Genomic DNA, 12,483 nt, shown 5'->3' on the forward strand with positions numbered 1-12,483 from the left:
TAAAGAGCTTGCTATGTCAGGCACTGTATTAAGTGTCTCTGGAGTGTTAACTAATTTCATCTTCACAACAGCCAGTGAGGTGGGTATGCTTATTATCTAAAGCAATCTCTGCTACACAGATGAGGAAACTGAAGTACAAAGAAGTTCAGTAATTTCCTCAGATGAAGCAGTTAGTAAATAGCAGCCAACATAAACTGTTATTTTTGCCCAAAATGCTAGGGAGAAGAAACAAATAAAACGTGAATTTTCTTCTGCACACCAAACACCTATTCTAAATCTTGTCCCTGAGCTTCCTCACCCCAGCATTGCCGTTACTCCTCAGGCAAACACCCAAAGGCAGAAAACCCTGCTAGGACCCCGACAGCAGAATGAGCCAGGACTGGCTTCTTCACTTGTCACGGCACCAGAAACACAGTAAAGTCTCAACAAATGTCTGTTGGACCTCACTATTAAAAAAGCAGCTGGATGACTGAGGTTGAAGTAACGTCCTAGCCAGGCATTATCGGTCCAGTGTATGATTTGCACACTAGGGAAAATTAGGCTGCTCACCACAACCACCTGTCTTAACTCCTCCTTCTTAGAAAAAAAAAAAAAAAAAGTAAATATTCCTTAGAATAGGCAAATTATTAAGGCAATGACTGCTCAGTATACTTTAAATGAAATCTGAAAAGGTAGAAACACTATCTGATAGAATGAAGACAAAAACAGATTCAAAAGGCATCCAGGAGTCAAAGACAAGTACCACCACTTAATATGGTTGCCTAGAAATGTCAAATATGATGAAGTGGATATTAATACTGTTTTTACAGCTTAAAAAACTTGTTGAATTGATTTCAATATAATTCAAACATTTACTGAGAATATAGTACATAGAAAGCATTATTTCAAGTTATGTGAGGGACGGCAATACCCCGTCCCTAACCTCAAGCATCCTGGACTCTAGGAGGAGAGAAAAGCAAAGGGCAGAAAAAATTATAAAGCAAGGCAGACATGATACACCACTGAAGACAGGTAGAAGAAAAAGAAATTCCTTCTAAGTAGAGGAAATTAGGAATTGCTTTAGAGAAGCTAATAATTGAGGTAAGTCTTGAAGAACAGGACAAGATTTTGAAAACTAGAATGAGGAAGAGTGATTTTGAGTGAAGGAAACAAAATTGGCAAAAAGATAGGGACAGGAATAAATGCCAAGAAAGTAGCAGCATTTGCTACCAATGAGTAAGTAGATGAATGTGTGGTATGTAACCGTTTCAGGGAATAAAATGAAAAGAAATTGAAGCGAAAGTGTAAAATCCTTTGAATCCATGTTTAAAAGTTTCCATTTAATTCTGTCAAGTAGAAGAACCAATATGAACTAAAACACAGGGATGAGAGGCCTGGGATGTGCAGGGAAGGATAAAGAGTTCATTACTGAAGAATAAAGCACACTGTGAGGAGGAGTGGGAGGTAAGAATGGAAACATAGATGGGAGAGAGCATGAAGCAATCTTATTTCACAGCAACCAGGAATTTTAACAGTCTCACTGAAGTCTGCAAGACATGGATGCAAGAATGAAAACAGAGGTGTAACACAATCAGAATGAAATTCTATAAAACAATTCATTCTAGAGGGAGGATGAATTCCAGGGAAAAAGAGAAAGTTAAGTGTCTATTATATAAATCCAGGTCGGGGTGAAGTTAAGTAGGTAAGACAGCCTGAACTTAACTACAGGCAGTGGAAATGGAAAGGAGAGAGAAAACAGTTCCAGTAAGTCAGGAGGAAGCCTCAAACCCCAGAAGTCACCAAGATAGTCACACAAGAGAGGCGCTATCGGCAGTGAGAAAAGAGAAGCTCGGTTTCAGACACATTTTGTGAGACATTTGAGTTTGACCCAGTGTTTCCAACAGAACTCTCTGTAAAGATAGAAATGTTCACATCTGCACTGTCCAGCAGGGTGGCCACTGGACACAGGAGGCTATTAAGCATTTGAAATGTTGCTAGAGTGACTCAGGAACTGAATTTTCAATATAAATTTAAGTTGAATTTTAAATTGCCACACATGGCTAGTGGCTACTGTTTGGGACAGCACAGATCCAGAACTTAGCAGAAAACTCTATGCTAAAGATGTAATGTGATAATGGTGACGAAGGAAGTGTATGAGATTATGGAAAAGGTACAGAATACAGAAAGCAGAGTTTTAAATAGGGACTGAGAGCCCCAGGAAACACCAAGATTTGAGAAATATCCAGAAAAAAAGAGAGGCCTCAAAATGGAGGCCCAGAAAGGAAGGGGAGAGGAGAACAGGAGAAAATAATGTCACAGAAGCTGCAGAAAAACAGTTTTTCTGAAGAAAAAGTTAAGTGGCTGTGAGTGTCAAATGTCACAGAAAAGTCAAGAGAGACAATGACATAAAAGGGCCCATTAACTCCAGCAATACAGAGGCCACTAGTGACATTAGCAAGAATCCTTTCAGTGGAGCTATGGGGGCAGAAGCCAGGCTGCCACAGGCTAAGGAGTGAAAAGCTGTATGAATTTGCCCGTCTTCCTGTGAGGGGCACCATAACCTTCTCCATCAAACTCATTTTGGTAAGGTGCTGCCGAAGCTGAGAAGATCAAAGAACTATGAGGAAAGATGCTAGGACATGAGTCTACTATGAATATGTCTTTTCAAATATATATCTCTATATCTATATATCTGGATCATGGCATTTTCATTGACTGAGTCTGAGCTCCAAAACTGTATAGTGACCTTGTATTTTTTTCACATTTTACTTATTTTTCGAAAGAATTAACTTGCCCTTTATGAAGCGAAATTTATAAAGGGAATTAAAAACTATGTTAGTTTTTGTATCAATAAGAGTTAGGAAGTAGTCTAACTTCCTTGTTTGTTTTCTTTCCGTACATATTTCTATTAAATAAAAAAAAAAAATCACAGTTCATTCTGTGGGCACATGAAGATCCAGAAATTACCCAGCACCTGTTTACAACAATGTAAACAAATAAGGCCTCTGGATAAAATGTCATTTCTTTTTTGATGAGAGGAGCCCCCAAGTGGCAGAAACTGTGTAACGGGGCCTTTTAAAACCTTAAATAGGATGCATTTGAAAGCTACGTTCAAGTATTTTAAGAAAATAAATTAAGCCAAAATAGAAATAATTAAAAATGCAATACCTTGAAAGCAGATGCATTATCTCCAACAGCTTCTATCACCCCAGCCACATCTGAGCCAGGAGTATAGGGTAAGAGTGGTTTTCTACTGTAAGTACCAGAGCGAATGTATGTCTCCACGGGATTGACACCACATGCATGGACCTTGATTAGAACCTGCAATGACAATGTATTTTAGTTCACAGAAAGAATTTAGGCATTCACTCAGCCTTATGCAAGGACTGTGCTGATTATGGAAGCTATGAAATGGGAGAAGACAAAACAAAACAAATAAATGCTTGCCTTCGACGAACTCACATTCCAGTTTTACGAGCTAACATAAATTGACATGACAGAATGGCTTATGTACTGTATTAAAAACATTCTGGGGAAAATTGTGAAAGAAATATTTAAGGGAATATGAGGCAGAGACCTCTGCGTGTTCATCAAACTCGTTTTCTCCTTTTCCTGGGTACACACTAAGAGCAGTGCTTCTTTGCCTCCCTCATGGTTATGAGTAGCCAAGTGACTGAGTTTTAGCCAATGGAATGTTAGCAAAAGTGATAGCAGACACTTGCAGGCCTGACCCATTAAAACTTCCTAGCCAAGTCACACTGTGCTTTTCCTCTTTCCATGGAGATCCTGGAAGAGAGAGGTTGGCTGACAGAGCCACATGAAAGAAGAAGCTGGGTCCCTAAGTCACTGCTGGAGAACAGATACACACCCACATTTGGGAACTTTTAAATTTAGTGTATAAGACATACTTATCTGTGGCTGAACCATTGCCTTTTTAGGTTACAGCAATTGTAGGAGCTAATTTTACCTTAATTAACACAGAATGATTACCTCTGGTATAAGCATAAGGGAAGGCTTCATAAAGGAAGTAGTATTTGAGTTAGGGTTTAAAAGATAAGGACAAATTCTTCAGAAATGATAGGAAAAGGATATTTCAGGTAAAAAAAAAAATTACATGTGCAAAGACAGAGGAATGAAACGGTGTCTTAGAGAAACTGGACAAAATCTGATGGTGTTACAGCACTGTATCTCTATATGGAGAGGGAGTGATGAGAAATAAATTTGTAAAGATAGGTTATAGCCAAATTGTAAAACCTCTCATAGGCTTGCTAAGAAAATTGGACTTGGGACCCTTGGAGGGTGTAGTAATAAAAATACATAATTTTAAATCAACAGTATATTGTTAAAGTCATTGGAGAGGATTAAATTGTATACTTAAATTCTCATGAATCACACATGAAAAAGCATGAATGTAAAAGAAAATTGTTTTCCCAGCATGCACAAAATAAAAATGAATGTTTGTAAGAGAATAACTTATTCAAAACTCCTTATGTGTTCGTTCAGAAAAATCCAATTATTACACTACATAGATCACTCCAAACATCAAAAATTTTCTTATAACCAGAGGTTATTCCTTTTCATACATCTACCTCACTAATTATCAGATTTATGTTCACTTTATCAACGTCCATATGTATATGTTGTATGAATTCCATACTAATTCGATGTCTTTAAAAATCATTGTGAGTCTGATTCTTTTGAGTACTATGTGCAAGAGACTCACACTCAGTGTAATTATGGCCTCAATAAAGTAATTTTATTTCTACCTGATGGTCTTTTGGAATCGGTACTGCAACATCCAACTGCAGTTTCAGGACTTCTGGTCCACCAAATTCAAAAACTCTAACTGCTCTCATCAACTTCTGCCCGGTTGCCATGGTGATCTATATACTAAGAAAGAAAAAAATTAATGTATTGTCATATTGTATCTACGATATCACCATGTTTGTACCCCCTGGAGGGAACATATCAAACAATTCTTTCAAATAACAATTTCAATCATGAACTTACCACTGATCTCATTTCATTTTTAAGGACCTTTCATCTTATAAATCCTTCAGCTACAAAGCAAAATACTTCATGCTACTTCCTATAGGGATTCAGTGCCTTCAACAAAGGACTCAAATATGCAAACAAAAACATTTCGATAGACATAGCATGACACATATTTAGGTTTTCTTTTGTGTAAGCTTGGGTTGCAATATCTTAGAGATTTTATTAGTTTAGTTTTATTAACATTAGGTAAACTGACCTCCTTTTGTTAGATTATGAAATATTTCAAACATTTACCCGACACCCAGTATACTGGTTAATTTTCATATTGCTATGAAGAAGTACTCAAGACTGGATAATTTATAAAGGAAACAGGTTTAATGGACTCACAGTGCCACATGGCTAGAGAAGTCTCACAATCATGGCTGAAGGCAAAGGAGAAGCAATGACATGTCTTATACGGTGGTGGACAAGAGTGCATATGCAGGGGCGTTCCCCTTTAAAAAACTATCAGATCTTGTGAGGCTTATTCACTATCACTAGAATAGCATGAGGACCCCCTTCCCCCATGACTCAATTACTTCCCACCAGTTGCCTTCCATGACACATGGGAATTATGGGAACCACAATTCAAGATGAGATTTGGGTGGGAACATAGCCACACCATATCATTCCATCCCTGGACCCTCCTAAATCTCATGTCCTCACATTTCAAAACCAATCATGCCTTCCCAACAGTCCCCCAAAATCTTAACTCATTTCGGCATGAACACAAAAGTTCACAGTCCAAAGTCTCATTGGAGACAAGGTAAGTCCCTTCTGCCTATCAGCCTGTAAAATCAAAAGTAAGTTAGTTACTTCCTAGATACAATGGGGTTACAGGCAATGGGTAAATATCGCCATTCCAAATGGAAGAAATTGACCAAAACAAAGGGGCTACAGGTCCCATGCAAGTCTGAAATCCAGCGGGGCAGTCAAATCTTAAAGCTACAAAATTATCTCTTTTGACTCCATGTCTCACATCAGGTCACTCTGATAAAAGAGGTGGATTCCCATGGTCTCGGGCAGCTCTATCCCTGTGGCTTTGCAGGATAAAGCCTCCCTGCTTGCTGCTTTCATGGGATGGCATTGAGTGTCTGCAGCCTTTCCAGGCACACAGTGCAAGCTGTCGGTGCATCTATCATTCTGGGTTCTGGAGGACAGTGGTCCTCTTCTCACAGCTACACTAGGCAGTGCCCCAGTAGGGACTCTGTGCAGGGGATCCCAGGCCACATTTCCTTTCCACACTGCCCTAACAGAGGTTTTCTATGAGGGCTCTGTCCCTGTAGCATACTTCTAACTGGACATCCAGGCATTTCCCCACATCCTCTGCAATCTAGGTTGAGGTTCCCAAACCTCAATTCTTGCCTTCTATGCACTAGCAGGACCAACACTGCATGTACGTCTCAGAGGCTTAGGGCTTGCACCCTCTGAAACAATGGCCTGATCTGTATGTTGGCCCATTTTAGCCAAGGCTAGCATGCAGGATACCACGTCCCTAGGCTGCACACAGCATGGGGTCTCTGGGCCTGGCCCAGCAAACCATTTTTTCCCTCCTAGGCCTCTGGGCCTGTGATGGGAGAGGCTGCCACAAAGGTCTCTGACATGCCCCGGAGACATTTTCCCCATTCCATTATCTTGGTGATTAACATTTGGCTCCTCCTTACTTAGGTAAGTTTCTGTAGCTGGCTTGAATTTCTCCTCAGAAAATAGGTTTTTCTTTTCTATTGCATCTTCAGGCTGCAAACTTTCTGAACTTTTATGCTCTGTTTTCCTTTTAAACATAACTTCCAATTCCAAACCATATCTTTATGAATATATAAAACTAAATGCTTTTAACAATGCGCAAGTCACTTCTTGAATGCTTTGCTACTTAGAAATTTCTTCTGCCAGATACCCTAAATTATCTCTCTCAACTTCAAAGTTCCACAGATGTCTAGGGCAGGGGCAAAACACCACCAGTCTCTTTGCTATAACATAACAAGAGTCACCTTTGCTCCAGTTCCTAACAAGTCATCTCCATCTGAGACCACCTCAGCCTAGACTTTATTGTCTGTATCACTATCAGCATTTTGGTCAAAGCCATTCAACAAGTTTCTAGGAAGTTCCAAACTTTCCCACATCTTCCTGTCTTCTGAGCCCTCCAAACTGTTCCAACTTTTGCCTGTTACCCAGTTCTGAAGTCACTTCCACATTTTTGGGTATCTTTACCACATTACCCCACTCTAATGGTACCAATTTACTGTATTTGTTCATTTTCATACTGTTATGAAGAAATATCTGAGACTGGGTACAATTTATAAAGGAAAGAGGTTTAATGGATTCACAGTTCCACATGGCTAAGGAGACCTCACAATCATGGCAGAAGGCAAAAGAGAAACAAAGACACAACTTACATGGCGGCAGTCAACAGAGTATGTGCAGAGGAACTCCCCTTTACAAAATCATCAAATCTCATAAGATTTATTCATTATCATGAGAAGAGCATGAAAGTCCTGCTCCATGACTGAATTACCTCCCCAGATCCCTCCCATGACATGCGGGAATTATGGGAGCTACAATTCAACATGAGGTTTGGATGGGGACACAGCCAAATCATATTATCCAGCTTTAACAAACCTTAGCATTTTAAAAACCTAAAGCATTATAGATATAATTGAAGACTAGTGTACGAATCACCAAACCTGCCTCTGGCCCTTTAGTCACCTTTCAAGAGGTGACTATAACCACAAATTCAGTGCTCATCTTTCCCAAGCATTTAATATCACTTCTACATGTGTATGGAATATTAAATAATATGTGTTACTGTTTTGCATGTTTCAAACTTTATATAGTTTAAGAAATATAAAAATCTCAAAAACTTAATGCTGAAAGGAAAAAGCAAATTTGGATTTGAAAAAGAATTCTACAATTTGCCTTTTCCTTTCAGCATTAAGTTTTTGAGATTTATCAATGTTGAAACACTCGGCTTTATGTAGTTCATTCATTTTAACAAAAGGGGAAAAACATCAAAAACTAAAAACAATGCACCATACGCAATCTTTTGTAAATTACAAGTAGCATGTCTAACCTTTCTGTCCTACCACTGTTAATGTCAAATGAAATGAAAACTCAAAGTTAATATAAACTATAAAAAGGCAAATAACATTTGTATAGAAAATTACATGATCTTAGAAAATCTTCTGTACCTGTAAAGATGTAATGAAAGGGTTTTGACTATATATCCATAATTTTATCTGTGGGTTATCGTAATTTCTTGAAATCAACCAAATAGTATTAGATTCTGCCATTACCTAAAACATCTTCCTCAACCACAAAAAGTTTAAACATTAAAAAGAGTTGCAGAAACCAGGACCTGATATGAAAGAATTCAGACATTTACTGTATCAGAACTTCACACAGGACTACTCAGAATAGAGCCCACATTGGCTATAAAATGTCATTCCACATTTCCACATACAGTAATTGGGGGTAAGGGGTGGAATCAAAAATATTTTAGTAGCGTTACGTAAAATTCCTGATATAATTAATCAAAAGTTTGTGTCATTTTAAAACCTTAAAATGATTTAACACAGTGTCTAGCATAAAGAAGAAAGTGACATTTCCAAAGGTTGTTTAGCAATAACATATCCTGAAGGGTGGTCTTCAGGGAAAAAAAGAGGCAGAAGGAGGCAGACGGCATAAAGACTGCACTTTAGAACAGCTTGGCAGTCTCTGACTGGGAGGTGATCTGTCAGAGGGCAGGGCTGGGAAAAAACAGCCCAGTCCTACCCAGCAATCCCACCACTGTACTTGCATTCAGGTCTCTACTCAAGCAGAGAATTTCTTAGAAAAGAAAGTCAAAGTATCAAAAAAAGAAAAAAGAAAAAGGTTGCCCAGATCAGAGTTTTCCATGGTGGATATAAGAACATAGAGGTTTTTGTTTTGTTTTCTTTTTTGTTTGTTTGTTTTTGGTTTGTTTTCCACACAGTGTTATGGAAAGAGCAGGTTTTGGAATATGCAGCTCTAGGTGTGAGTCCCAGCTCTATCACCTAGGATCTACATGGTCTTGGACAAGGCAGTCAACCTTTTGAGTCTCAATTTCCTCATCTGAAATTTAGGCTCCCACTCAGAGTTACGTGCTAGAGACATGGCAAGCACCAAGCACAGAACTTAGTAAACGTAGGCTCTTGTATATAGCAGACATCGTTATTTCTCCCTCTATTGTTCTTTTCAATTTCTGAATCATAAGGATTGCCTGAGCCTAGGAGATCGAAGCCAGCATGGGCAACATGGTAAACGCCCATCTGCAAAAATTAAAAAAAAAAAAAAAAATAGCCAGGTGTGGTGGCAAGCACCAGTGGTCCCAGCTACTTAGGAGGCTGAGGTGGCGGGATCGTTTGAGCCCAGGAAGTTGAGGTTGCCGTGAGCCATGATTGTGTCACTGCACCACTCCAGCCTGGGTGACAGAGTGAGACCCTGTCTCAAAAAAATAATAAAAATAAAAAAGAAAAAGGCAGAGTAATCATTAAAATGTTATTTAAAAATATACACTCTATAGTTCTATAATCATCTTTAATTTAATATAACGATATTTACAGGACTCTGATTGTCAAAACAAGCTTATTCTCAAAGAATTCAGTCTAGAAGAGGACTTAAACAAAACATTAATACCAAACATTGATTGTTACCCAATGTGTATTTTTCTGAACCTTAAATATACGTAAAGCAGTGTGTTAAACTCAGAGAGCAAGGAGAAAATGCCCCACGCTGCCCCTACCTCTGTAAGCTGTGCTCTCTCTCTCTTATACCTACATACATACTCTATGACAAGCTTGCTCTTTTTTCATTTTCAATATCTACTTACTTCCTACCTATGTATTTCTTTCAAACACTCATATCTCACAACTACCATAAAAAAAAACTATTTAAAAACAAAAGCAAAATTACTCTGAAATAGGATCTGTATATCCCCCCCCACCCCCACATTTTGGCATTGGCTAAGTTGAGAGAAAGGAATAAAAGAAGGAAACTTGTCCTTCCTACTGGATTTGGAAGACTCACCTGCTTTGCCCAGTACTATACTGCCACATTAGCCTATCGGGCTTGTAAAGTGATGAGGTACGGCCTGACCACACTATCTCCTACTTGGCTTCTGCTGATCTTATTCACACTGAGCCTCTAGCATTCTGATGGATCAGGCTCCAACCTGCACTCGTTGCCTTTGAACTTAACCTATCCACGGGATCATCGTATGCTTCATAATGATGAAACATGTCAGATGAGATCATAAAAAGAATAAAAGAATGTGGCATACTAATAGTAAATAGGATAATACTCAAACTCCTATAATACCTCATTTCTTCTAAAAAGCATAAGTCTTCCACCTCCATTGATATAACTATTTTCACAACAGGTAGAGAAGTTATTTAAACTATTATTTTATGCAGAAGTAAAAATAAAATCACCATCCATTTTATAGATGAGGAAATATCTCAAGAGGTTAAGAGACTTGGCCAGGGTCACATAAAAGCAAAGCTAGAACCCAAGTCCTATACTTAAATGGTGTTAGCTGACTTTTTTTTAACTTTATTTACAATCTTTTTCATCTCACCCTTTGAAATGTTGGCATATAAGACCTTTTACTTCATAAACTTTATAACAGTAATAGTGAGACAGACTAAGCTAGAAAATGTGAAATCAAACTAACCTGCAGGTAGTTATTTTATGATTAAGGCATCCTTAGTGTTTGAAATTTCTCAAATGCCCACTAAGTCAGGGAACGCTGCAGAAATACAAAGTACATGATTCTATTTTTAAAAATTAATAAAAAAAATTACTCCCTAGCATTGGAGCCTTGTGGACAGGACAGGCCTTTCCAGTGCGTCTGTTTTTTTTTTAATTAAACCGTGCTTCAAACAGGCCTTCCTATTTATCAAATAATTTTTTTTAAACTTAGAGTACCTTGGTTTAATTTTTGATTTTACTTTTTACCTCTGAAAGGCTGCCAATAGGCCTTACGAATCTAGCAAACAGAAAATCCAGAATCCTTCCTCCAACGGTGATCTTTTCCTCGCTATGCTTGTATCCATTTGATAAATTAAAGGAATTGGGAAATAGTTAATATATTTTAACACAGGATGAACAGATCAACTCACAAAGCCAGAGCAAAGAAACATGGGACAAAAGCAAAAGTAAAATTAAATAAGAAATTTGGCAAGAATTTTAAAAATTGAAAACTTAGAAAAAGAAAAAAATTGAAAACTTAGAAAAAGAATCATTGTAAAATGTTCTGCTGCCAATAAGAAATGACTCATGTGAGCATATGGTTTATTATTCTTAACCCAGAAATATAAAAAAGGCAAGAATTACAAGTGGTCAGAGAAAGTCTCTTCTTGGCGTGTGATCTTGTCAGGTCACTTCTGCTCATTTGTGATAGGATGGGGTATGAAGAGGGGAGGAGTTTAGGAGCTGATTCCAGTCTGTTCCCTAGTGTTGGAAGAGTAGAGCTCGGAGAGATTTGCTGCTGAACTTTGTGCTAACCAGACACGGAGTCACAGTGGCTTCAGTGGGACTCTTCCACCAATTTCCATTAGCTATGGACAAGCATTCCAAACTTTAGCCTTTAAACGGTTTAATCATTGACACACCTTCCCTGGTCACTGAGTGTCCTCTAGAAACTCAGTATAAACATCCAACGATGTGTTAATAGAGTGTTTCGTAAGTTTGTTTTGAAGATTATTCCAGGTGGGGGGGGCCTCACAGGTCAATAAAACCATACATTTCTCTCCGAAAGTAGACTGCAATCTGGGAAAGCTGGAGGAAGATGGGGCGGAGAGCTCCGGGAAACCTGTAATTGTGGGAATCCAGGAGAAAAAAATCTCCTACAACTGGGCTGTGGGAAGGGGTCTGGGCAGACTGCTGCAGGAAACCCCAAACCCAGGCACAGGCTACAGGAAAAGTCAAGCAGGTGACTGGAGGTGGGTGCAGCGTGACATTGGTGGTCGGGGAGTGCGGGGGAGTGGGGGAGACTGGGCAGGGGTAGTGCCAAAGGGCGCCTCTTGGTGTAGTAGCCTAAACTCAGAGCCTAAACGCACGAGCAGGGCTAGGAGCCCAGGACCAGAAAGCAAAACGCCCTATGTGATTTACGGACCGGAACTTGCAGCCCCTGGAGAGGAATGGCTTCGATCTGGAGCTCGTTATGCACTAGTTCTCGGGGAGGACAGAGGGCAGGAAAGGAGTGCAGCTAGAATCCTCGGTTCCACTTGGACGAGCAGTGGGGAGATTCGCTGACTGAACAACTAAGGAGACTTTTTAAAACCACTTACCAGAATCTAGAGTGGGAATTAAAATCTGCGAGGGCTTCTTCGGATTCCGCAGAAGGAAGCCTTCCACATCTCCAACTTTTGCAGGCTCCGCCTAGAGCGTGCTCCACCCCCAGACGATGGCCGGAGACGCTCCCAAATTCAGAACGACGAGGAAGTTTGGACCTTT

At 39.2% G+C, this 12,483-nt stretch overlaps 1 protein-coding gene across 1 annotated transcript in view; it reads right to left on the minus strand.

Annotated features, from left to right (window-relative positions):
• CRYZ (crystallin zeta) overlaps positions 1-12,469 on the minus strand; it is a 29,943-nt gene extending 17,474 nt beyond the window's left edge. Inside the window, exons 1-3 of the mRNA XM_003921408.4 lie at positions 12,318-12,469; positions 4,746-4,869; positions 3,148-3,300 (exon numbers count right to left, since the gene is read on the minus strand). Coding sequence (XP_003921457.1) covers positions 3,148-3,300; positions 4,746-4,856 — 264 coding nt within the window. The 5' untranslated portion in view covers positions 4,857-4,869; positions 12,318-12,469. The remainder of the gene's footprint in view (positions 1-3,147; positions 3,301-4,745; positions 4,870-12,317) is intronic.
• Between the last annotated feature and the right edge of the window lie 14 nt (positions 12,470-12,483).

This window comes from Saimiri boliviensis, chromosome 11, assembly GCF_048565385.1.
Source record: "Saimiri boliviensis isolate mSaiBol1 chromosome 11, mSaiBol1.pri, whole genome shotgun sequence".
NCBI classification, from domain to species: Eukaryota; Metazoa; Chordata; class Mammalia; order Primates; family Cebidae; genus Saimiri; species Saimiri boliviensis.